This window comes from Prunus persica, chromosome G5 (genome assembly GCF_000346465.2).
Source record: "Prunus persica cultivar Lovell chromosome G5, Prunus_persica_NCBIv2, whole genome shotgun sequence".
NCBI classification, from domain to species: domain Eukaryota; kingdom Viridiplantae; phylum Streptophyta; class Magnoliopsida; order Rosales; family Rosaceae; genus Prunus; species Prunus persica.
The window spans coordinates 8,841,447-8,869,287 of NC_034013.1; the positions used below are offsets into that span (position 1 = coordinate 8,841,447).

The 27,841-nt window shown below is 36.9% G+C and overlaps 4 protein-coding genes across 4 annotated transcripts; all 4 read right to left on the reverse strand.

Annotated features, from left to right (window-relative positions):
* LOC18776508 (probable WRKY transcription factor 15) lies at window positions 7,486–10,160 on the reverse strand. The gene is made up of 3 exons (XM_020563402.1): window positions 8,638–10,160; window positions 8,366–8,491; window positions 7,486–7,945 (listed from the first exon to the last, which is right to left on the reverse strand). Exons 1-3 carry the CDS (start codon window positions 9,351–9,353, stop codon window positions 7,795–7,797), a joined length of 993 nt encoding a protein of 330 aa, XP_020418991.1. The 5' UTR covers window positions 9,354–10,160; the 3' UTR covers window positions 7,486–7,794.
* On the reverse strand, window positions 11,172–15,902 carry LOC18777483. Its single transcript, XM_020564437.1, has 6 exons — window positions 15,359–15,902; window positions 14,259–14,379; window positions 13,745–13,891; window positions 13,267–13,360; window positions 12,841–13,176; window positions 11,172–12,732 (listed from the first exon to the last, which is right to left on the reverse strand). Exons 2-6 carry the CDS (start codon window positions 14,373–14,375, stop codon window positions 11,384–11,386), a joined length of 2,043 nt encoding a protein of 680 aa, XP_020420026.1. The 5' UTR covers window positions 14,376–14,379; window positions 15,359–15,902; the 3' UTR covers window positions 11,172–11,383.
* On the reverse strand, window positions 19,090–19,886 carry LOC18777570 (kunitz trypsin inhibitor 2). Its single transcript, XM_020564216.1, has one exon. It carries the CDS (start codon window positions 19,830–19,832, stop codon window positions 19,218–19,220), a length of 615 nt encoding a protein of 204 aa, XP_020419805.1. The 5' UTR covers window positions 19,833–19,886; the 3' UTR covers window positions 19,090–19,217.
* LOC18777352 (kunitz trypsin inhibitor 2) lies at window positions 23,398–25,029 on the reverse strand. The gene has a single exon (XM_007211149.2). The coding sequence runs from the start codon at window positions 24,145–24,147 to the stop codon at window positions 23,521–23,523; it is 627 nt and encodes a 208-aa protein (XP_007211211.1). The 5' UTR covers window positions 24,148–25,029; the 3' UTR covers window positions 23,398–23,520.

A 27,841-nucleotide genomic window follows, 5' to 3' on the forward strand; every position in this document is an offset into this window, starting at 1 on the left:
TACAGTATATTTTGCAAGCCATCCTGCATTCGAATTTCAAATTGTTCACATATCGCTGCTATGGAGCTATGCCATTAATTATATATGCCCCACTGTTTTAATATATCTGTACTGATCAGTTATAATAATTTTATAAGTGGTCCTGAGGTTTACAAAGAAGGGTATCAAGGTTCCAATGAGATAGTCTCTATACATAAATAAATTAAAGAAACACATATGTATGTTAAAGAGGAATGGCAAGTTCTTAATTTGTATCGTCATGATTTTATTTTGGACAAAAGTAAATTTTGAGTTGGAAAGAAAGATTAACGTTCTTTCTTGTTTCTACAGTCTCTATACTAGTCTTAACTCTAAACCCCACATCCCAAACTTAAAACGCTTAACCCGGCAAAAGATTACATTCCACTTTTTCGTCAAAGAAATCTCACGAGTTTAGAAAACAAAAAAATTGATCCAAAATGTACTTGGACCACATATTCAAAAAACAAAATCATCATTCTGATCTTAATTTGATCCTATACATCTTCAACTTTCTTTAACCATGTTGCATACGTAAGACATAAGAATATCTTGTTTTCTTTATTTTTTCATTTTTTTGGTCAAGGTATATCTTGTAAGTTGTTCTTTTTTGTCGTAAATTAGTGGTTTCGGTGGTTCCAAACTTATCAGTTTTCATAGGACGTGTGACTTATTTACATAAGATATAATTTTATATCTTCTTGTTTATGATGAGGAGGAGAAAGGAAGCAGATTGGCTATAAAGAGAAATAATTATGGTGACAAATATGTGCATCCTTTTTGGACAAAAAATTTGAGGGGCATACTCACTTTTATAAGGAAAAGTTTTTCTACCAAAATGATGGAAGATTGAACACAAAGATCCTTTTTCACGTCTACAGAGAAATGATTATTTGTAGGAAAGAGCTATAGAAATAGATGGTTGATCAATTTTCCATCCATCGATTCATCATATTCCCTACACAAGTTAATACAAAAAGAAATCAATATTGGAGGTTTTTTTGGAGGGTAAATTATATTAATGTTGAAGTTCTGAGTTACCTAGTTAATTAAAAGGTTGATTAAGAAGAGGACAGTAACGTTGACCTCCACGAGTCACTTTTACCTTGTTCAATGAGTGCAGTGCAGAAACCCTTGTAGTGTTTTGTGTTTGTGTGTTTGAGAGAAACGAGGAAATCTCCCTTTACACGTATGTTTCTACAAATCTATCCTCTCACGATTGATCTTCAATATAACTTTGCCTCACATCTAAACTTCTTTTCTAAAAGATTTTATAGATGTTACTTGAATCTGAAATATATATTCAGCCTAATTATATATGAAAAACACTTCCTTCCTTCTTTATTATGTAAGCAGAAGCTCCTACATTTCTATCAATAGCAATGCGAAGTGTGTGTATAAATTTTTATTTTTGTATTTTTGATGAATTATTTTTACATATGTAGCAAACTATGATTCAAAAGATGAATATCTCTTTACCCTGTAAGGAGACAAGTAGTATCCATTATATATATATATATATATATGCACAATTGCGGAGCAAAAGTTTTTAGATTTGGCGGTCAAAATTAAAACTTAATTATAAATGATTTTATCATCTTAAATCAAGGTCGAACATTAGCTTGTAATTTTATTTTTTTTTCCAAGTGTTAGAGAGGGTTGTAAAAGAGGTGGGGAGCTAAGACCACTTTAGGGCTAACTTTGGCTTCCCATGTATATATATGCACACATATACATCTCAACCATTAATATATGATCTAATAGCATATTACAAATGTTCAACTTACATCCCTGTTACCACGTATGAATCGTAATATTAGTAATATTTTAATATGAATTTAAGTTGAAAATTTGTGCATATCTACCACCAAATCATATAAAATTATATGACGTGCGTAGATGTAGAACGAAAAATGATGTATCTCAACCATTGATATATGATCTAAGTAGTTGGTTTGATATGACAAATCTTCAACTTAGGAATGTATCAATCATTCTAAGTCACTTTTCCCCTAAGTGGAATCATTCCCTCTTATGTGAACTTAGACTCTTTATACATTTATCCAAGACTACAAATTAATCATAGTCTCTGCCTGTGATCATGATCAGGAAGAAAAAGGGCATGCAGTTTCAAGGGACAATCATGTTGGCTTTCCTAAAACAAATAATATTATTTTTCTTCTGAAATTGCTTTGAAATATCTTTTTTACATGAACCATAATTGGAGTTTTTCATGCGGCTAAACTTATTATGGATCAAGGACTGATATTTGGGCCTACCACTTTAGCAAGCATCACTAATGGTTGAGAGTAAATAACATAGGATGGTGCCCAACTTTATATTACACCTTCTGCTGCTAGTACTCATCACCCACTCATGCATCAATCTTACATTCTACACCCATCATTCAATAAGCGTTGGAGCACACTTGCAAAAAAAAAAAAAAAAAAAAAAATCATGTTTCTTAAAGGACCTTAATGATTCAATGTAGGATATAATGATAAAAGGATCTACACAATTGCAATGAAAGATTTAAATCCTATATCTTACAAAAGATGACGAACAAATTTTTTTAGAAAAAGGGGGAAAAAGAGAGCATCCAATGTCTAGAAATTGTAATCAAATCCCACTTGTAGCACAGAAAAACCCTAAACTCAAAACCCTTAAAAGATAAGTCTATACGAGTGATATCCACGAAACTTATATTGAAACTAAAAGATAAAATCAAAACACATGGTGTTTGGTGTGCTTGAATGATGGTTTGTCTTACATCTCAGACGTATCTCAAGTGTCAAGGCTGTGATATCTTGGAATGTCTCTCTTAGTTTTTGCTTATCTTCAATGATGGCAAAATGGTAGGTAAATCCAGGCTGAAAAGCTTCACTTCAGACAATTTAGAATTGTTTACAAAAGATATGTGGGAGATTTGGCTGTACCAGATCGGATTCGGAGGGCCGAAGCTTGAGCTAGGTACATAACTATGTAATATAACTTAGCATATATGTTAATTCAGTGAAACAATCTTATTAACTTGGTGGAGGCTCAAACTTGCTCCGTAGAGTTGGTCATGGTCGGCCACACATTCTGGCTGGCCCTTAAATTTTGAGCCCTTTGGAGCCCACTTGGGCCATCTAGGACTTGTAATGAGGAAAGTCCATTGCCTATCTTGCACTATTATGTAGTCCTTCATTCTTTTTCTTGAGCTTAAAATAGAAGGAACATGCAAAGGACTTGTACCTCAAGCGGTTAAGAGTATTTATTCTGCACCTTAGGTCTTAAGTTCGATTCCTCTCTTCCCTAATATCGCTTTGTTTACCCTTTTTATATTTGAATATGTTGAAGACTAAGTACAATTCCACATTAATCTTTTAACTACTTAATGGTTTCTTGGATTAACTTTATTTTATGTGAGCGTGCCACTGTTAGCAGATAATACCCTAACAGATTTGAATGACTTTATATACTTGCTCCAAAAGTAATAGATTTTAAACAAACGATTGTGATTTTGGGTGGGGAAACCTCACAAGTGAGTTTCTTTTCTATGCCTTAGACGGGTGAGGACTTCACAATTTATTTAAACAAAACTAGTAAGCAAAGCAAAATACACAAATTTATGGAGAATATAACAAACTAATCCAAGTTGAACTGCCTGAAGCACAAAGCATCAAATGAATCTCTAAACCTATGCAGTTCTCAGAGGTGTTGGACTTTGATTTCTGTTTGAAAACATAGTTGCAATGATGACTTATGATGAGGCTAGACTGAACTTTTGTTGACTGGACTGAATGTTTCTGCACTGGAATTGCACGTCAACACCTTCAACTAATAGAGTTTAGCTGGAATTCAATACCAAGTTTGAAGTTGGCAGAGCTATAAACAAGTTGAGCCTTGAAGAGGCTGTGAAAGTGATCAGAACTACAGACGAGTACTTGTTTTGGTTGATTCTGATTAATATGGAAGCTATCTAGACAATTTTAAGACATTAAGATGTCTTTGAAAAGCTTGTTGAGGATTTCATATGATGAAATACTTGACTTCTTCTTGTTTGATCTAATTTGCTGAACCAAATTTGTAAGAGGAATTAATCTCTTTTGAATTTTGCCTGATTTTCCTTATCTAGATGCGAAGGAAATCTTGGTTTCTTCTTCGTTTTATGAACTTCTTTTTGAGCTGGATTGCTTCTTAAGGAAGATTGCTTGCCTACTTTTGGTAGTTGTAAGATTGTATGATCTTTGATTTCTTTTGATCAATATGGATTGATTGTTGAGTTTTTGCTTGATTAGTTGGTTGGTTGGGTGTCTCTTCTCCAGTCCAGGCACTCTTGAATATATAGGAGAAAAATGATGTGGGAGAAATCTGGATATTTTTGGTTTTGGACTAATCTTCATTTAATGCACAAGTGGCAAATGTTTTGTCAGTCAAAGCATTGGTCATTTTTTGGCACCTGCTCATCAATCTTCCTGAATGTTTCATGATTGTTCCTTGCAACAACTAAAATGAAGTGAACAATAATGCCCAGATTCTGCCAATGTTGGTACCATAAATATCCAAATATCCTGGTGGTAGAAAAAATTTCGGCGATCAATGTAATAAATAGCCGTGATTCTCAACTAAAGCAAGTTTGACTTTTACTTCCCAACTTCTAAGGTCATCAATTCTCCTTGGAGTTTAGTCACCAACGGTGAGGAAATTAACCTGACAAACCTTAACAACTAAGAAACTGTGAATTTTGGAAAAGAACTATTTCAAATAGCTTTGATCTTTTGGATTGAATTACTATTGGTGGTAACTTTGTTTCTCAACTGTCAGAAATGCAAATTAATTTTAAATTAATTCATAATAGTTGAATAACATGCGTCATTCACCATTTTTTGGTAAACAAAGCCAAATATTTTGTAAAAAAAGAACCCATCAGCCAAACTGGGTTGGCACACGGATTCTAGTAGGGGTGAGCATTATTATCGAAAACCCGACCGAACTGCTTAAGGTAGTTTGGTTCAATTTTTAGACTAAAAAATCAAAGAACCGGTAAAAAACCGGCCAAATCGAACCTGAACCGTGTTGGGCCGATTTTAAATACCAGCAAACTGCTCAAAATCGGACCGGACCGAATATTTTAATTATATTATTAAAAATAAAAATAATACACGTGTCAAATAATGATTCGTCGAGTGTAAGCCATTTCCTACTCTTTGCTAACACGATTGAGCGAAACCCTAAAACATTTCAAGGGCTTCGATTTTTTTTTTTTCCATTCCGCCTATTATTCTCTTCCTCCTCTCAAACTCTCTGCCTCTTCTCTTCCTCCACTCAAACATTTCTCAACCGATCTCTCTCTCTCTCAGCCGCTTTCTCTCAATCACTTACGCTCTCGCTCAGTCACTCACTCTCGTCTCCCTCAGCCGGTTTCGCTCTCTCTGTCTCTTTCGCTCTCTCTCAGTCATTCTCAGTCTCCCTCTCTCGATTTTTTTCCTGTTTCAGGTATTAATATATGGAAACGGTGCAGATCAGAAGCTTTAAGATCTGTGGAAGTTTCAGGGTCATCTTGTTCAAGAGATCAGATCTTCTCAACTGGGATTCTTGTGATTTAGCACTGTCAATACATAGGTAGCTTTACACTAAATACATTTATTTGTTTTTATTTGGATTTTCTTTTGAACTTTGCAAATATGCAGATTGTGATTGAGATTACTCTCACAATTTGCTATAGTCTGTAATAATGATTTCTGTATTTGGACATGTGTGGTGAATGATGGTTTTCTTAGGGTTTAAGGTTTTTTTAAAAGTATTTGAATGATGATAAACTTTAGATATGCAAAGTTGGAGAAACTGGAAAACCATACAGGAACTCTCAAACTTGAATTGGCCTGGAAATCTGACCTAAAAAATAGAATAGGCCTGGAAAACTTAAAATAAAAAAAACAAAAAAAAAAACCTTCAATTGTTGCTTTTGTTGGGCCTCGGCAGATACCCGAATCGAACCAACCCAGCCCGCCTAATTCGAGTTTTGAATTAAGTCGAAAATAGGCCAAATAAACAGGTCCACGGTTTATCATTTGGGCTTGCCGACCTGGCCCGTTTCGGCATACGATTTGGGCCTATAACCGGCCCGACCCGACCCGTGCACAGCCTTAGATTCTAGGCCCAAACACACTTGTATAAAAAATTTGAAGGAACATACATAATCAGATTGGCAAAGTACTCCCACATTGGCAATTTTCATTGGCCAAGTTCTGGCATCAACAAAGTTAATGTTATAAAGAAAAGTATTAGAAAATGTACAGTAAACTCGGGAAGCAAGTGATTTATGTTAGTATGCAACTTCATTGGCTTTTCTGGCTTGAAGCCCAATTCTATCAAGAGTCTTCTGATCCACAATAATTCACAAACTCCATGAGCCATTCCTCGATACTCTGCTTCAGCACTAGACCGAGAAACTACATTTTGCTTTTTACTCCGCCAAGTGACTAGGCTACCTCCCACGAATGTAAAGTAACATGAAGTAGAGTGTCTATCTGTAATGGAACCAGCCCAATCAGCATATGTGTATCCAACAACTTCAAGATCTCTATTTTTTTAGAACATTAATCATTTCTCAAGGGCTGACTTTAAATATCTTAAGATCCGATCAACTGCATTCCTATGAGAAACACTGGGCGAATGCATAAATTGACTAACCACACTCACAGCATATGTAATATCTGGTCTTGAAGGACGTATGAAAAGTAGAACCTTTGGTGGTGGTGATAGAAGCAGGAGTCTGGGTAGACAGGTCAGTAGGATTGACCGCATGCTTCTGTGAGTTTGCAATAAGATGGAGAATCGTATAGGTTCCTGACATCGCAGCGAAAGTAAGATGTGATATGAGAAGATGAGGAAGGTTATGTGAGAAATTTGATGTAGGAATTGGATTTAAGAGGTATGTGTATAAGATTTGAGGATATGTGTTTAGGGATTTGAATAAGAGGATTTGAGGACTTTAGATTTGAGGGATTTGGATTCGGGGAAAAATATGAGGAATTTGATTTAGAGTTCTAGATTTGAATATGAGAAATTCGAGATAAGGGTTTAGAGACAAAACAACTTCTCTTCACTCCCCCTCTCCCCCTGAAGAGAAGGGGTCGTCAGAGTAAAGAGATATGCAGTATCTTCATGGGACTACGTCACGGTAATGGGGATACATCAATAAACATATCATTTTCACTCCCCCTCCCCCCCTTGAAGAGGAGGGAAGGAGAGCACTTAAATTTCAAGAAGAACGCAAGCACAGGTCACAAGAGAACTAGGCTCTGATACCATGCTAAAATATGAATATGGTTTGAATACTTTGGGTTGGGTTTTATTCTTCTCCATAAGGAGGTATATATATGAGTTTACATGAGGGTTTTACAAGGAATTAGATACAATAAAGAATTAGGAAAGTATCTCCTAATTGTACAATGATTTATCACTTATATAAAAATAGGAAAGTAAATCCCTTAATTAATCAAGGAAGTAAATCTCCTTGATTAGTTAGTATACTCACGTCAACATATATCATTAAAGAGAATGTATACAATGATCTGAAAAAAGCATTATTGAAGACTCAATTACATACCAGAAGCAGGACAAACTAGGAAATTAAGAGACAGAAAAAAAGGGGGGAAAAACAGAGGACTAGTTTACACTTACAAGTTACAATTTTAACAGTTTTTAGGACAGAAGAGAAGCTAACACTGCAAAACCAGTTCAAGCTCTGAAATGTTGGCATCCATTGGATTTATTATACCGGTTAACTTAAATCGCAAGTGTAGGTGCTTGAAATGTAATCTTGGGGTGTTGATGGTCGCCTTCATATGTAACAACCAACATGGTAGGATCTTCCAAGCATCGTTCGACATGCTTTCTTGCAGGGCATCCCCTCACACTGCTGCATTTGTAATAACTCCTTTGAAGGCAAAGCATCATGGACAGACTTATCAGCTAAGCTTGGAAATGGCTAAGCATATATATAACATTCAAGAAGAGCACATATAAAGCTCATGGCCATCATCTAATATATTGTTGCAAATTCTATATCCAAGGACAATGTTAGGGTAATAATCTATAAGAAGCATATCAAACTAAGGGAAGTGATTTTGTTGAAATAATTCATTCATTTTCCTCTGTTCTTCCAGCCAAGTAAGGACTCATTCATTTTATGGAATTATGGACTAACTTTCATCTCTGCCATAAGCTATGGATTGTTTGTGTATGATGAATAAGCCAAAATATATGAAACAGAAGAGAAAATATACATATTAAACAATCTAGACCTTAAGATTTGAAATCATTATGGAGAGGCAAAAATAAAATAACACAGACATACCTAGGATATGGAGACCCCTTAATAGGTTTCTGCCCATACTTCCTCCAGGTATAGTCATCAGGAGGTATATCAGCTAGCTTATTGCTTAAAGCCGGAACTCGGATTCTTCTCTTTATTCTAAGTTTCCTGTTAGGAGATGAACAAACACAAGAAATTAAAAACCGTCAGCAGGACACAAGAAGATAGAAAATCAGAAATCCAATCATAAATATTGTGTAAACCAACAAAATGTAGTGACATAAAGGACTGCATTTTAATCAGGATTTCAATACCTTCGCTTTGAGCAATGGCATCCACCAGCAGAGACTAGGCATCTTGGAGTGACTTCTTCACTTTTCGCCCCGCACTTCCTTTTGGAAGAAAACATAGAGGTACAATCTCGAGAAGCCAAGAGTTCAGACGACGAATATTGAATCATCCGCGTGTTAAGGCTACTTCCATCCATACTGATCAAAGAAGTGCTAGTAGGCTTTTGTGAGAATTGGTTCAACCCCATGATTAAATTATTAGGAAGAACCACACCGGCTTCAGATTGCCCTTGCTGCAATGCCGGGTTTGGTTTTTTCTCTCTACCCATGCTAAAGCTATTACTGTGGATCACATTTGCAGTTGCTTGATCAGTTTGATGAACAGCACTAAAAAACTGTCTAACAAAGCAATTCTGAGGCTGGGGCTGGGGATGAGGCTGAGGCCAATTGTGTGTAGTATTTTGGGATGAAGGGTTAGGAGAGTCCAACAGTTCAACCTGGTTTATGTCATGGGATTTTGGCAAAGGACCTCTTCTGATCCTCTTCTGGTTTGATAACAATGATCCATCAAGGAGAGCAAGTAGTTTTCTGAATTCTTCCACTGCATCTTGAGCAATCAAGCTTACTTCTTGAACACTTCTCTTTTGTTTATTCTCAGATACACAACCAAACAGGTGATGGGCATGTTTCAAACTACTTTGAGCAGCCTCATGAATTTTGAAATCCAATCCTGGGTTCATTGAAACACAGACACCTGATTCCTTCTTCACGAGTCAATCCCAAACCCTACCAAATTAATTTCTTACAACCTCAACTGTGCCAAAACAAGGTGAGGCTGTGATGAGGGCTAAAGTGCTAAACATGATCCTGAAAACCAACGTGGCAGAAACCACCAATGGATCAAAACTATGTTGCTTCAGTGTCTGAGTGGATAAATTATTCATCATCCACTTCATGAAGGCTGCTTATATTTTGAAATAAACAACTGTATTATACTATTATATCTACCTTTTAGTCAACGGTGGCTTAAGTTTCACAACCCACTAAGGCACTAACCAATACAACATCTGAAAAATCTTAATTGGTTGATTGAGAGAGCGAGTGGAGTCCTAGAAAACAAAGGCGAATAAACTTGCATGTTGGAGCTATTTTTGATACAAGCGATACTCAGAAAAAAGATTCCAACACACACATCGGTGCATGATAAATGCTCCTAATTATGTGAGCTACACTTACAAGTCCCAGCCATACTGGAGCTATTTAAAAATCACTATCTCAATAAAAAAAAAATTTGAGAATTTAACATACTAATATCTTTCTAGTTCAATGCCATTATCTCATCAAAATTACATAAAGCTGGTGTGGGGCATGTACAAGCCAAGGAAGAAGACGCATGAGGATTCGGAGAGTTGACATGATTGAGGCATCGTAGCAGTCTCTCTCACTGATCACTAAACAGGGCTTGGACTATTGGCATTTATCTTTTGTGTTCATGATTGAAGCATGCTTGTTCCCAAAGGGTGGCAATTAGTGGCTTTGCTTCCACTCATCACTTTATTCAATTGTTTATTAGTTTCCTTGGATTTTCATGCTAAAGAAATCGTATGATGCAGCAGATGTTTCTAAATTAGATTGGATTAGATTGTAATTAAATTGAATTAATTTGGATTAGGTAAGATAAATTTCATATTATACTATGTTTGACAGATTCTTAAAAGATGTTATCTTGTAATTGATTTCGATGTTTCAGATTCAAATTTTGAAATACCAATTCGGCCTGGGGTTTCAAGTTCCAAGCCCACGGTTTTGGGGCAAAGGTCCCAAACATTATGGTCGGTATATACGTTGCTTTCTTATCTGTTCGGTAAGCAAACACTATAGTGATAGCTAACTATAGAGTTGAATCAAAGATTTCAAAATAATGATTCATGTTTTCTTGATTTGATTTGTCTTTGAGACTTTTGAAGTTGGAAGCGTATACAAGAAACAAAACTTGACATGCATGTTGCCAGATTGCTAATCTAGATCACACATTTGACAGTCTGATATGCCCTTGATATATTCTCAATTGTTTTTTTTCACAAGCGATATTGAGAAAGGGGGAAATCAACCGTAGGACCTCGGGTGTAGGAGTAAATGCTCTTAACCACTTACTACAAGCCCCTTAACTTCTCAATTCTAATGCAATCTAATTCCAATCTAAGTACACACCAAAGTCCTGTATCTAAAATCTGTTCATTACAGAGAATAAAGCAGACTCTCAATTTTCTGGTCTATGCTCTTGAACAATCAGTACAATTTTTGTTTATCCATTTCATGGAATTCCCATTTCATTTGGGAAACCATTCGAATTAGAAACCAACTTTGGCTCTTGTAAAATAGAAGCTTCATCACAATTTATCCTGTTAAGGCTATGGTGAACTCGTAAGGCACACAATCCTTTTCTTTCCCTTCCAGATTGCAGCAATCTAACAGAACGAATTATACAGTTCTCGTGAAGCACCCAAAAAATAGAAGAAAAATAAAATAAAGAAAACATTTGTTATGGAGAACTCAAATGACACAAGCAAACTCACCTTCTCAATCATTAATTTTGTATCTCTGCGGGATTAGGGTTAACATTTATCCAGTTACCAATACTAGTATTAAGATCAGTACATGAATCAGAAAGTAGCTAAATGATTCTAAAGTCAGAACATAAGGTTATATGCAGCCAATGGTTACAAACAAATACTTGCTCAGATCTATGCCATTCCCAACTTAAAACTTCTCATAAAGTTCTTTTCCTCCGTGGAACATAGTTTAGTCGTGAACGTTTGTTTTTGACAGGAGCACACCAGCTTTGACCATCAGCCGCCTTGGCTCTTAATTTTTTGTACTCTCTTGATCTTAAAACTGCCTCCATAATGTTTATATCTTCACGAATTTCTTGCCGGGAAAGGGATGCCAGACCAGGAAGTATGTCCCTCTGAAAATCTTTCAATCTTCTCCCCCTTCTCAACTTAACACCAAAATCCTTTCTATCAGTGTAATCTACTTCAGAAGGCTTTGATGACACACAATTGTCATCCGCGCTGCTTTCTGTTAGCTTTAGTGTGATTAACTCGAAAGAATCAGAAGAATACTGTGGTTGCTCACTCTCCTTCATTTCCATCTTATTTGATACCCCTACTTTGTAAGGACAATCTTGATAACCAGATGAGTTCTCCAATGAGATTCCGACAAGTGCTTCGGCTGCCTCTTTGATCAAAACATCGAGTTCAGCTGATTCTCCTTCCTTCTTGGGGCATTTGTGTTTTAATTGACTGTTGTTGGAAGATCTTTGGTCCTGTTCAACCATTAAGGTTTCTGAAACTTGATACCCTACATGTGTTTCGGAAAATTGATCAACACAAAAGGGATTTGAGTTTCTGTACTCAACCTCAGATTGCATAGTCTTTATGCTGCTGGAATCATTATCACCAATGCAGCCCGGCTTACATGAAGCAGAAGATATATTTCCATGTCCATCTTGATCTCTTTTTTGACTAAGATCAGAATGTGAAAATATAGGGTCTTCTGCTTTGTTGTTCTCATGGTTTGCTTGTTTAGCAGCTTCACATGAACGAGTTCGACTGTCTAGGAGTCCCATGATGAACCCGTCATTTCCCTTACCAGGGTCATTACTGTGACAACAAACTGCTTCACAGAGGTCTATCTTGGGTCTAGACGCAGCCTCCAAACTTACATGGCCCATTTCACTTATGCTCAAGACATCAACTTTGGAATTCCCACCCCAATAATCTGTTCTCTCATTTTTTCTTTTGGAGTTCGTGGAAGCAAAATCTCCAGAATCATCTTTTTGAAACGTTTCAGAAGCTTTATTTGAGTCATTATCATTTTTCTTTTCCCCAGTTCCGAAACAAGGAGTGCCTTCCTCTACCTTGCCAACTAATCCATGAAAAGCATGTGATGAGCTTGCTGTTGAAGGATGGGCTACTGTAGGATCATTTGACAGACAAGATGAATCATCATGCTGAATTTTGTTGAGGTCCAGAAGCCCTGCTTCACATGAACTGAAATGTTGCCTTGTGGTGGACAAATTGTTAATTGGGACACCACCAGAAAGCTTTTTTAGTCCTGAAAAAGAGACAAACACAAAGTCCAAAATGCACAAGACTATAAGTTCTGAAATTCAACTTAATGCAGACTATGAAACATAGCTCTACACAGATAAATGAGCCGTACCTTGATTGAATGGATTCCACTCACTGTGATCTGAATGGGGGTTACTGTCTGCAGCATGAAACAATAGATTTTCCTTCCCACAACTTGAGACGATAGGATCAACAAGGACAGAAACTTCAGAATCGTGCTTGGCCCCGAAGTTTTTTATTGGAGTAGCACTGCTGAAAGAGGGTGAGTGTTCCAAACCCTCGATTGATGTCCTCTCAATTGATTCCTCTAAATCAATCACTTGGTGTGAGCAGGAATGAGTTTCTACATCAAACCAAGTTCTCTTAGTACCTCCCTCTCTCCTACTGTCGTCTTGAATGCTCAGGGAAAGCGTCAACTCTGCTGGATCTGTGAAATTATCACAACAAAGAGAACTCCTAAGTCCCAGAGTTACTTTCAAGTGGTCTCTTGTATTATTATTCTTCAGGAGATTCTTACCAATATAGCTAACGCATTGATCCGAGGGAAGTTTAAGATCAGGAGTCCTCGGCTGAATCTTATCATATACACCTTTGTACCCTTCTAAGAAGTCCTGAAATATAGATTGTGTTAATACAACTTGAAAGACAAGCACAAGCACAAGCTCATCACATTAACACTATCTAATTACAAATAATCTGAAATGAAACTAGGTCGCTCATCGACTCATTCATAGAGGCTAGATATTTCTTTTATCTCTGCTTCAGGCTACACCAAATGTAGAAAGATCTTAAGAGTAAATTAGTTGGTGAGCATGTAACAATGAAAAAACCATATTTTGGTCCAAATATTATTTATTAAACCTGCGTCTATCAGTTCCAAAAGACCACCAAACACATTAGTACAAAAAAATAGCAAAAGGGGAGCTGGCTGCCTTCCATTCTCCTTTATCATAGAACCATTCATCCTAAGGCTTAGGAAGTCAAAGATCACTTACCATAGGTTCATCTCGTGTAGAATTTCTGCACGGTAACAGAGTTGACTCAGCACTAGCCTTCCTGAAATTGTATCTACCAAACTCCATCCTGCCAACGTTCTGCATCAGTGTCTTCTGTATCCCATATAGATGATGGAGGTCATGAACCTGGAGGGAAATCAGTAGCAAGAAAGTTAAGTAGGGTGGAGCCTATTTTGTGCACTTTTTCTCCTTAAACACATGTAGGGCCACTGTACATTGGAGCCTGCTTTAGAGTAAAAGCCAAAGTTTCTTATCTGCTGAAATTAAGCAGCATAAGGATTACATGTGTAATTGATACATATTCTGTTTTTCAAACCTCACATACCATCAATCAATGTCAAGGTTTGCCCAATACAAAGTTCTTTTATATGTTAACTAACCGATCATGTACAGTTGAAAAAAAAAAAAAAAAAAAACCAATCATGTACATGCACACAAAATTATGCCGGTACATGACTCAAACTTTATCCTGTGATTTATAATATCGTAATACCTGCTTTTTAAACATAACCTCCTGGTTGAGCATAGTTGTCCTCAAAACATCGTTCAGAGAACCAGTGTATGCTTGCATTGACTTTGGATCAAGATCTCCTCGCATCAACATATTCATTTTTCTGAAATTACATCAAATCAGATTTTACATATTTAAGCACGAAAAAGTTTATAAAGGATTTCCACAATGTACTTCATACCTAGTACTTCAAAGCTCTGTCTAAGAATTTCACGTAATAATTCAGTACTAATGAAATTTAAGACCACCAATTGATGAAAAGGATTGCCTTTTCTCTGAAAAATGCGAAGTGGTTTGTAAAGAAATACTGTACGGCAATTGTTACATAGGCATTGAAACCGGCAAACCAAATCTTTGTTCTTTACCATTTGAAGGAAAATTTTTCCCATAACTTGTCATGTTCTCTCACTATTTACCCACCATCTGACTTCTGTTTGTGACTATCCATCTTGTACCACCTATCCCCCTCCCTCTCCTCAGTAGTTTGACTAACAACTAAACTACTAAAATTAAAATTAAAACAACGCAATAAACGCAAATGCACTTCATGATTGTACTAATCAGAATTAATGGCTAATTAATGAGACCTCTATATCCTAGTTGCAACACAATGAGGAAGAAATGATGACTCTTGATAAGATGATATCCTGGTTGTGAGACAAGTTGGATTAAATTCTTCATTTCTGCTATTTGGGGAAAAAGGTTTTGTGGTGGATAAGTAACTAACATGGCCCATGGAAATGGTTTTGTTAACAAAGTACTTCCAAGTAAGAGACTATACCATTAATGCATCAAACTATTTGAAAAAACAGAAAAGAAAATTCAAGTAGACAACACAGAGAACAAAAGAACCTGGTTATCAAAAACTACACAACACATTCAAGCTTCAACACCCAATTATTTCAATGTAACATGCCAATAAACAGACATCCCATATGGAAAAATTCAAGTAGACGATAACCCAAATTCCAAAAACACTTCAAACCCAACAGTATATGCGTTTATGCACTCATATCACACGTACGAACATACGCATATATCTGTAAAATTTGGAAATGCAGAGAGAAGGAGAGAGAGAGTACCAAGATGTAAACGACCCAAAAGCAGAGCTTTTTGACATCCCAATATCTGCAGCAGCTTCTTCTTCTTCTTCCCCTTCTTGTTGCTCCACTAAATTCTCATTTTCCGCAACATAGCAGAGAGACTATGATCCAAGACAAATGCAGCCAATGATTCAACTTTGTAGCTTTTGTAAGGATGAAAAGAGAGAGAGAGAGGAGAGAGAGAGAGAGAGAATCGGATCACACTGGGGTCATCACAAGAGAAAGAAAAAGATAATTATGTGCAGAAAGAGAGAGGGGGAGAGAGTAACAAGTAACAAGCGCAAGGAATGCGCGTGGGGGATCACACCCCAGTTCTTCCCGCAACCCAAATCACAGCCTTTCTTTCTCCTGTCTGGCGATTTTTTAATGTCTCTTTCTAGTTTCTCTCTGGGTCGTTGGGATTCCTTTCTTTTCTCTCTCTTCTTTATATTTTCTCTCTGTTTCTCTCTCTCTCTCTGCACTTAGATTTCTGGTTTAAGGAGGGGGGGAGCTGTCACTTGTCAGACGTGCTTCTGCTGGGACACTTTCAACTACAAAAGTTATTTAGTCTTCCCCATTACTTGTTTGTTTTACCTTCTTATCCCTCTTAATCATCACACAAATTACATTTTTATCCTCATAACCAGACTTTGATATTTTGGATTTGTTCACTTTTTCTTTTTAAGAGCAGATATTTAAGATATTTTTGGTAGGGTCAGGGGTTAGGATACTACTACTTGCAAAATAGTATTTTTTAATGGTTGGAAACGCGGAATCGAATTTGAGATATCTTTTAATAAATTTAAATTATTATTTTTGAATAAAAGGAATAGTCTAAATTATCAAGGGATGAAGATTTTTCACAGACACTAGACACTATCAAAGTGCCATGAGAATTTGAACACGAGACCACTAATTTGCTTTTTCTTTTTTAATACAAAGCTTTCTTGTGCTTCAAATAAATATTATGTTAATATGAAAAAAAGAAAAAGTAATTTATTAATTTTCTGCTCATGATGAAATGTGAGGGAAAAAAACGAGTGATACTTTTTCCTCACAATAGAATACACATTGCATTGCCAACGGGTCTAGTTGTGGAAAAGTCAATGTAGTATCTTAATAGTATAGATATGATAAAATTTTCCTCTCCCTTTCCGACTTTAGGAAAAGAAAAAGAAAAAAAAAAAGAAAAAACATAGCATTGGCCTTATCATGACGTCTTTATTTTGTAGTTTTGGACCACATAATATCAAATATGCACTAGAAAGATGACATTGCAACCACCCAAGGCCCTTACTTAAGTGACATGAGGGAGGATGGGTGAATGATACATCTTGGGTTCAGCAGTTGTAAACTCAATGGGATATCATCAGTTTTCACATCAAGCTTGTTGCTTTCAAATTTATATAAGATTTAACTATCCTTGTAGAGTAATTTTCTCTTCAATTCTTACTATATCGTATTTATAAAGCAATTTGACATATCGGTCGAAAATGTAGGAGAAAAGGCCACTCTTTTCAGAATAACATGGCTTTCATGATGAATTGGTTTTGGTGTGGTCAGGAACTGACCAAGCATAAAACGCATGAGCCCTCCAATTTATGTAGGTAGGGGCGGCAGGACCACATGTCCCAAAACTTTATTTAGATGAACAGGTTGTCAAACTCTAAGTTGTTGTTAGCCTGTGAGAAGCTTTCTAGACCTCACTTGTCCAACATGACCTCTTGCAGTTCATCTTTCACAGCTATTGGGTTCAAGAATTACAGATAGATAATATATATTGGGTTCTTCTAAAGCTGGACCGACCACTAATATCTCACTGGTTTTTATTTTATTTTTATAACTCTGAGAGATTCTTGGGCACAATTTATGTATCCAAATAATTCCAAAACCATGGAGATCCAGAAGTGGCTTGGTTTCTTACAATGCTTGCCTTGTAAGTAGTGATCTACAAACAAACAGGTGTCGTATTGAGCGGTCCAAGTTTTCCTCATTCAAGGACGATTTGGACGCTTGTTGGTTTCGTGAGGATGTTGTCTAAAAATATAAGAAAGGACAAATTACAGTAAACTTCCCAACTTATAGAGTTATTTACGAATTTATACTTAATTTTGGAGATATTTATCAGTACATGCGTAACGTTGCAGAAACTCTACAATTTGTCTTATATATTAATCAAATTGATAGTTAATCTGTTAAATGCTGATGTGTCAAAAATTAGACTCTTTTTTTTCTTTTTTTTTTTTTATAAGGTGGACTTCCACGTGGATCAAAAATTAATAAAAAATAATTTTACTGTTAAATTAATTCAAAAATTAAAATAAAATTAAAATTTTGGCAAAAATCAAAAGAAAAAAATTTCTCTCCGTCCTCATCAACTGCATCTCCCCTTCCCACCTCCCCTAACACCAAAACCCAGCAGCCTCCCCCCCTTCCCCACCACCTCACCTCTGGCTCCAAGATCCGGGCTGTCCCCAATCGGCCTCTGCTCCAGAGCAGAGACAACAATCTCAGCCAGCTTCTGGAAATGCCTGACGGAATTGACCCTGTGCGAGACCGCATTGCAAATGTCCAACGCTTTTACCATCTAAAGGATCAATGTGCAGTAAACTTGGCTTCGAATTAACAAGTCTGGAGATAGCTCTTTTTTTTCTTGTAGCACCATAGCGTCCACTAGATGCTTGGCCATTAATTTTTTTCCCTTGTAAATTTTGTTTGGTACTCAAGTTGAGGCTCTAGCCATTTTTGTCCCCTTCACAACTTAAACCAGAGATTGAACTTCCCAAATTTCAGTTGTTGTGAAAATAATCTAAAAACTTGAGCTGATAAACGTGCGCCTAGAGTTCAACGTTATTAAGGGATTTTCAATAAAGCAAAACATTTTAAAAAAAACTCTAGCGATTGACAGATTAAACTATGCAAGTTCCCAAAGGAGCATGGTACTAAATGTTGGATAATTAGCTACATGATCTTTATTGGTCCTGCCCGGACCCCGACCCGCCACCTCTTGAGACCCTCTGGCCGGCCAACTCTTTCACCGGGCACTGCCACTCGCTGGCCACCTATTCAAGTGGTATTTGTGAGAATGGATTATGGAAGTTCTCCCCTCATAGTTGAAAAATATGCACTACCAACTATTTGCGCCCATTGTCCATGTTTTGACCCAACATTTATCACGAGTGCCTAGAGAAGGATTTGATGGGCTTTGTACTTTGTGTGCGTCGTGCCACAGGTTCAGTTTTCTTTTATCTTCTGGGCCTCTGGCCCCATCCTCACCGAGCTTCAACTTCGTATAGTTTGGCCCTTTCCTTTAGTTTAAGAGGAAACAGTTTCTTAGCCCAATGAGCTTATACAACCGGCCCTTGACCTAAGAAGACCAAACTGCGCCATCTAAACACAACTGAAAGGGGCTCATGTGGGTTAAGCAAGTCGGCCAGAGCAATGAGCCCACCCCTTCCTGTACCCAAATTTAAATTACTCTCCCGGTAGATTAGATTAACTTAGAATAGATTATTGCTTCTATATAAAATAAAGTAAAGTAATAGGGATCGATGTGTTCCTGTGCCCTTAGAAGATATGCTCTTTTTTTTTGGAGCAAATGCATAGCTGGAGATATTTCTGTCATCGGATGACATAACTTTTTGCTGGTTGTTGGGACCCTATTCGCTCTTTCATTCTCATACAAATGTTGGTTGAGCTTAATTTTATATGGTGGGATGAGAAGAATTTATTACTTCCCTTTCCATATGCAAATCTGTATCTTAACCAGATGCGTACATGAAAATGAAAGGGAAACTTTATTGAGTAAGGCATAATCATGCATTGATTTCAAAAGTGTATAATTATTACATTTTTAAGTTCAAGCTTTCTTGAACATGACTTTGAATGGCACATCAGTGAGAGCCAGGCGCCTTTTCCCATCTTGAATAAAAATCCCAACATCTCTGCATATCACTTTGCAGAAATTGCAAACTGTTGGGCAGAAGACGAGCTTGTAGTCTTCATCATATTTCTCAATCTTAAACCAATTGCTTGTGGTTTGACGACCGGGATTGCCCTCAACCCCACCACTCGTGACAAACCACTGTCCTGTTTGCTCATCAAACTTGTCCAATTTCCACATCGTGGATTGAACGCAGATTGTGGCAGCAGAGAACTTGATGTTATGATCGGTTGAGACCCGAACCACGCCTTTCTTAGGGTTCACCGGTGAAAATGTCAGCGGGAGACCATTCGACACCTCATGCTGCTCTTGAACAACATCAAGTGGGCAGCTGGTTGTGTTGCTAGTGCTAGCCAGAGTGAGCCCCCCGCCCCTCCCACGGATGACTGGTAAGATGTAATAATCGGTGCCCGTTCGGAGCTTCTTGCCGGTGATGTCAAGCACCGGGGACGGAGCAGCATCGGCTGCAACTGACCATGGCTTGGCAGAGAAGGCAAGGAGAAGGAAGCAGAGTGCTAGCCTCAATGACATTGTTATTAGTAATTTCTTTGTTATTTTGTGTATAAATGAAAGAGGGGGTTCTATTTATAATAGAAACTAAGGATTTAGATTACATTTGGGTTGAAAGATGATGCCTTAGCCTTACACTTATTTGTTCCTATCCACAACTAACAAAAATATATGTAGCTTAGGCTAATTCCATTGAAATGTTAGCTGTGTGCTGAAAACGTAAAACTTGGTACAATTCGGAAGTCGAGCAATCTGTATTTTATGTGAAGTCAAATGTCAATACCCAAATATGATTCAAAGTTTCCGTCTCTGATTTCATTTCAAACCACATACGTATATATTATAGCGGTGGCTTTGACTTCATGTATGTCTATAAGATATATATGAAGCTGGGAAGCATTACGTGCCCTTTTTGGTCTATGAATCGTATATAATATATTTGAAGGATTCTACTGTTTTTTCATGCAGGCCTGTTCGAATTCTGGTTTTTGCATATACTGTGAATTGCGCATACATCAACGGTCAAAAAACGCTTGTGTGCATAGGTGCTCAACTTAACACTGCTCATTACATTTTAGCAATTAATTAGTGATTTGTAACTCTTAAACCCCTATGAGAGATAAAAGTATGATCCAAGTCCAAAACACAAAATAATAATTGAATTGAATTGAGCTAATTATAATGATTTGCAAAAGATTTGGATCCTATGTCAGGTTTTATTTGACTTCTCTTTTCTACATGTTGCCTCACTTAAAATATCAATCCAACGGCTAAGAAACTAACACCACAATTTTCTTTTAAAAATAGCTTAAAGTAGGAATTGATCATTCTCTTTGATGAGTTCTTCCACACAAATCAATATCTTATTCCTTGTGATGGTCTTCTTTTCTGTTTTTCTGTTTTTCTTTTTCATTCTGACGTTTAAGGCTATGATTCCATGTCTCGGTGGACAAAAGTAGAAAGAAAAGAAGAGGTTGAGCCAATTGAATCAAATACAATTCTTAATTGATGACAAAATGATGTACAACAGATGACAGAAGCAATTAAAGAGGAGCTGGACACACAAGTGAGTAAGGGCAAAACGGACAAACTGCAGATTTGGGCTTTGAGCTAAGAATCGAGCCCATAATCCGTCAATTCGAAGAGAACGGCATCATGAGTAAAACTCATCACTTTGCCATGATGTATGGGCTTTTTCAGGCATTCGAGATCATTTAGCAACCCAAAATCCAGTTTTAAAGTATTTATAGTTTTTGGAAACTTTGTTATTTTTCTATTTTAATTCCTTGTTTATTTTTAAGAGTATTTAAACAAATTTTACCCGTGGCTAGGGTTATGTTTTGTTATTCCAATATATTAAATAAACCTGGAGGTTTCCTTAGAGCAGCTCCAGCGAGGGAGCCCAGCCCGAGGCGAGGGCAGGAAAAAAAAAAAAAGTCGCTCCAGCGTACAGCCCAGGCCCGGGGGTGGTGTGGGACCTACCAACTCGGGCCAGCCCGAAGGCGAGACCAGCCCGAGGTCCAACTCGCTTGTTGCTGACGTCAGCCTCGCGTCACGCTGACGTCAGCGCGCCAGGTCCAAGGTACGCTGCCACGTGTCGCCTCCCCAGCCTTCCGATATGCTTCTCCAAATTAATCCAACGGCTGAGGCTTTTTTGGGCAATAAAAATATGAAAAAAAATCGTAAATTTTTTTAAAAAATTCTAAAAAATTCTGATATTTTTTTTTCTATAAATACCTATCAATACCCTTCACTTTCAACACCAATCCTCATACATTTCATCCTCTATACCTTATTTCCATTTTCAACATTTAAGTAAATGTCTTTGTCCTTTTACTTTAATTATTTTTATATTACTCCATTTACTTAAGTTTACAATGTAAATAAGGAAGTACCCCCCATTTGGATTCAAATAAAAATACTAGAAAATCAAATTCCCACCAAATCAAAATATGAAAAATCGGTTTTAGTGCAAAATACGATTTAGGCTAAAAATGATGGCTCATTAAGTCAATATATACTTCATATTAAAATCCCATAAAATCAAGTTTTCTTATTTGATGTGTAAGGAATAAAAGCCGCCAAAAATTATCTTGAGAAAATAATTATTCCGAAAAACCATTTTTCATACTTAGCCAATATTGCACCTCCGCTAAAAAAATTATGGGTCCGCCCGTGTCTATAAATACCAACCAATACTCTTCACTTTTAACACCAAATCCTAATTTTTTTTTAAATGAATACCAACCAATACAACTAATAAAATAAAATCTTATCCGATATGAATAGTATTGACACGTAGGAACCCAAAAATCTTATCCGAAAATATTATCCAAATTAATTATTTAAGTAAAAAAAAGTTGTGAAAAAACAAAAAAATGAATAGTAATTGCCCTTAGCCATGGCAATGGGTGGAAACTCAAAATACTATTTGCAAGGGCAACCACTATTCACGTGAATAGTGGCTGCCCTAGCTCCCCCCTTGCCATGGCTAAGGGCAAATGGGTGGAGTTGCTCTTATATCTTCCTAGTGGATTTCAGAGTTACATGTTTTAGGCTAAGGTTTTAGCTAATCTATTGTCACGCTGCGACACAAAACTAGAACAATCACAAAACTAAAAGTTGTACACATTTTCGTGTAATAACAGGTATTTTAATATATATTTGCATTTCAAAATTAGTCTGCAAATATATACTTGGGAGCTTCTATAATGAGGGGCTATGTTGAGAGGTTACAATGAGGGAGTTCAATCAAACAATCCAATAATAATTCTGCATTGGATCGAACAGCTATTACAGACCTCATTATAACCCCTCACAAAAACTCCTCATTCTAACCTCACTGTATATACTCTTCGTCATTGAAAACTTACACATGAAACCCATCCCATCTGTAATGGGCCCGTGTCCTTAAAAAGAAGGGTGATGCATAGGGCATTTGGGCATTCAATTTAAGAGGCAGAAGTTGAGCATGAAATGCAAACCCATAAAAAAGCCCATCGCAAAGAAGAAGATATTGACTTGGCGAAGAACTCATCTAGAAAATGATTAGTTCCTACATTAAGCTTTAAAAAAAACCAAAACAAAACATGTATGGTGGTGTTAGAACATTTTTAAATCAGGTGGCATGTTGAGAAAACAAGTCAAGTAGATCCTAGTAAATGATCCAATTCTTTAACAAGTAAATGCGCTGTTCATAGTTGTGATGATACACAAAATGGTGAGTTGAGATGAGAGTGAGACAAGACAAGTGGCAGCACTCACATGATTATCCAAAAAAATATCTAGATATTTGTTGAGGCATGCTTTCTCAGACTCAAAAGTCCACATTAGAGGCTTGTCATGATTTTGGTAGAAAGGGTTGTCTATACAAACCTTCCTCTTGATAAACGAAAATTTACCAATATATAAAATCAGAGATAAATTGTTTACAAAGAGTAGCAACATTGAAAAACACCTGTCTCCTGAATCAGTTTATGTTTACTTAGGCTGTTCAAAAGCTAAGCATATGTGGTTCCGAAAACAGCGGATAAAGCCGATCTTGTGTTCTTCCCCATTGAAGTTTGGAGGAAATTTACTGACAAAGTCACAATATTATTTAAACAATCAACATGAAAATGAAAGTAACTTGAATGAAATTTTATTGAAGCAAAACATAATCATACATTAATTTCAAAAATGCATGTTAGCACATTCTTAATTTTTCAGTTCATACTTTCTTGAACATGGCTCTGAATGGCACATCACTGAGAGCAAGACGCCTTTTCCCGTCTTGAAAAAAAATGCCAACATCTCCACATATAACTTTGCAGAAATTGCACACTGTTGGACAGAAAACGAGCTTGTAGTCATCACCAAATTTCTCAATCTTAAACCAATTGCTTGTAGTTTGACGACCCGGATTGCCCTCAACCCCACCGCTCGTGACAAACCACTGTCCTGTTTGTTCATCAAATTTGCCCAACTTCCACACCGTAGATTGAACACAGATTGTAGTAGCAGAGAACTTGATGTTAAGATCAGTTGATACACGAACAACGCCTTTCGTGACATTCACAGGCGAGAATTTCAGTGGAAGACCATTGGAGACCTCATTTTGTTCTTGAACAACATCAAGTGGGCAGCTGGTCTTGTTGCTAGTGCTGGCCAGAGTAAGCCCACCACCTCTCCCACGGATGACCGGCAAGATGTAATAATCGACTCCGGTTTGGAGCTTGTTGCCGGTGATGTCAAGCACTGGGGAAGGAGCAGCATCGGCTGCAACCGACCGTAGCTTGGCTGAGAAGGCAAAGAGAAGGAAGCAAAATACTAGTGGATATGGGGCTTTCAATGCCATAGTTATTTTGTGTACCAATGAATGAAGACAGAAGAGAGACTATTGTATTCATAACTGAGACTGAGTTAGGTATGGGTTGAAATATGATGCCTCTTGCATTTATTTGTTCTTATCCATAACTAATTAATTGGGCTGAGTTATTAAAATGTGTTTTATGCTGAAAAAGTGAAACTTGGTATAATTAGAAAGCCATGTACGTACCTAATATGATTCAAAGTTTTCGCCTGCTTTCATATAAACTTACTTTTTAAAAAAATATTTTAAAAATCTATGAGATTCGAATTTGAGATTTCTTACAATATTAGCGAAATACCATTAAGCTAGCTGTGAGCTAATTGGTACTGCATGACATGTTTGGCAAGGTAGGTTAACCACTTATATTTTTTAAATCAAAGAGAAGAATTTCATTGAATTTGCATCAGCACTTACAATAGAATCAATTGACGAAACGGAGAGAATAGTCTCATTAAAACCTTGCCATATGAAACCCCCAAAAGAAGGAAAATCCGGTCAAGGAAAAAGAGTACCACAGCATCTCCAAATAAACAACTGAGGAAAACAAAAAAGATTGTTAAGTCTGCATCCTATCGCTCTCTATTACTTGACCAAAAAATAAAAAATAAAAAAAATCGCTCTTGTTATAAAACTGGAGAATTTAGAGAGGAAAATTGAGAGAAAGAATTGAGAGACAGAGAGAGAAGAATGTAGGAACTGAACTTCCCTTCAGAGTTTTTTCTTCTCATTTAGGTGTTGAATGTGTATATTACAAACAAAGGGGTGAACCCGTATATAGGCAAAGCTTTCCAACATGTGGGCTCCACCTTACCAATACAATACAAATGGGAGGAAGCTTCATAGGGAGGAAGCTTCACAGGTTTCCATCTTGTTTACAACACTCCCCCTTGGAGACCACAAATGATACGGAATATGCCTCGTTAAAAACCTTGCCAGTAAAAATCCAGTGGGACAAAAACTGGTCGAAGGAAAAAAAAGAGTACATAATCATGTGTAACATAAAATTCTGTGTATATTGACGCGCATGCGACACTGTCTCGTTAAAATCTTGCCAGGAAAAACCCAGTGGGATAAAAAACTGGACGAAGGAAAAAGAGTACAGTGTTTGAAGATCTTTATTGATAGCACGCTCCCCCTGATGCTTGGCAAAATATCTTTGAGTCATACTGTTTATCACCTTTCTGAATATCGTAGTTGACACTGCTTCTGTGAGTTAATTGTGATCGATACTGCTGCTGTGAGTCAATCTTGAGTGACACTGCTGCTGTGAGTCAATTTTGAGCGACACTGCCTCGTTAAAACCTTACCAGGAAAAACTCAGTGGGATAAAAACCTGGATGAAGGAAAAAGAGTACAGTGTATGGAGGTCTTTATTAAAACCACGCTCCCCTTTGTGAATATCTCCCCCTGAAAAATTTAGGACTAGCTTTTGTCCAGTAAGCGACCATAAAAATTTTCATAGTATACCCTAAACCCTTGAGCGACACTGCCTCGTTAAAACCTTACCAGGAAAAACCCAATGGGATAAAAACCTGGATGAAGGAAAAAGAGTACAGTGTATGGAGGTCTTTATTAAAACCACGCTCCCCTTTGTGAATATCTCCCCCTGAAAAATTTAGGACTAGCTTTTGTCCAGTAAGCGACCATAAAAATTTTCATAGTATACCCTAAACCCTTGAGCGACACTGCCTCGTTAAAACCTTACCAGGAAAAACCCAATGGGATAAAAACCTGGATGAAGGAAAAAGAGTACAGTGTGGAGCTGAGCTCTATCTGGTCTAGTATACTTCCGGAAAAACATTTAAGGACCAACGGATAATCCTCATAAAAATGCTTCAATACTTTCTTAGTATAAGCAAGAATCTCGTTGGCATAATGCTCGATCGAGACAAATATTTCATGAATTCTGCAGAAGCTTTAATGTGTTGCAAACACATTATAATCAATGTACTCACTGAGGTAATTTATGCATATTAATATTGAGTACAAATTTCGTGCTTCAAGCACATGTCCTTTAGGGACTTGTTTTATGCAATGTCAATCCTCTCAACGGATTTTGTTTAAAAAGGGATTAAACTTTATGACACATTATATAACTTTAACCCAGCTATTTATACATCTTTAGGGAATCGCTTCTGGCGATATGCTCCGTGTATTTAATAACCCTTAAAGATAATATGTTGGTCTCCGTAATTGTGTAATAAGGGGGGCACAATTGAATCTGTAAATATGGAGAAAACCCAACATTCCTTGTTTCTGCCAGAAACAGTGTGTCATACAAAGTAGGTATATTCCCTTTTATTCCGAACACCCAAGTATAAATTCAGTATTAACAAATTTTGGGGTTCGTATTGTGGGTTTGTTCTTTCACGTTCATTCTCATTTATAATGGAATTACCTCGTTCCATTTTGGCCAGTGATATTGTCGACATTTAATAATTGAACGTGGTTCCAATCAACACAGCCCATTGATGATTTGAGTAACTACTCCAAAACCAAAAATTGTCATTCATCAATTCATGATCCCACCATTCTCATGTGCATGCGCATGCATCAATTATAAGCATTTCTTTGCTTTTGGGTACCCAAGCCACTGCAGGGGGCTTTTATTATGTGAGAATGTGGATTATAAACTCCATCGGAGCGTTATTTAGTAGTAGGGCGTGAAAAATCTCCATTTAGGGAGTTGGAACATTTAGAACCCATATATCTGTCATGCTACAGGCATGCCACAGATTAATACATACATGTCAATTAATTTATGGGACTTTAACCCATATTATGGGACTTTAACCCATATAATTTGCTACGCATTAGGCGTGCATAATATCAATATTGACATGTCAAAGGATTGTCCTTTCGGGACTTCAATCCACATCATTTGCTACGCAACAGGCGTGCATCATATTGATCACTGCTATACCCATATTCTGTTCTTATGGGACTTTAATCTGTGCAGTGTATTATCAATGTATCCAACTTGCAATCTGTAAAATTTGCGTTAATAATTCATGGATACATACAAGCCATTCTTTTGGAACGGACTTATCTCCCCATTTGGTTACCTTTCAAGATAAAATATCAAATAGGTATATAAGCATAAAATAACACAAGTATTGCTTACATCCTTAGGTGGGAGAAACTTTTCTCAAGTATCATTCAAGCTCGTATCGGCCCAGTAAATATAAAGTATCGCTTGATGATCTTGTTATATCCTGCAAGAGCAAAAATCACAATTCTCTTCTCTGTCAAAAACAAATAACTCTCAGAGTTAGGATCACTGCATGGATTCATTCTTCAGATGTTCATTCTAAAGAAATAAAATCTCTTATGAACAGAGAGTTATAAAAAGAGAGAAAAGATACAAAGATTGTGATATTGATTGCAAGGTAAGGTAAGCAATCAAGGAAGGAAGCTGGTGGGAGCAGACAATAAGCTCTCATATCTCCTAGTCTAGAAGGACCTCAGGAGATTAGAGCATAAGGCCGCCTTTACAATTCCCTGATCTTGCAAAAACATGATCAGGGATAGTCTTGCTTCCTGAATGGATGATCAGAGATAGTCTTGCTTCTCAGGCATATTAAGTGCTTATTGATAAGAAAAACAAGTAGATATCGCATCACTAGGTATGGAGTAAACTGGATGTCTTCTGCAAAGGAAATTTCGTTAGTAACACATT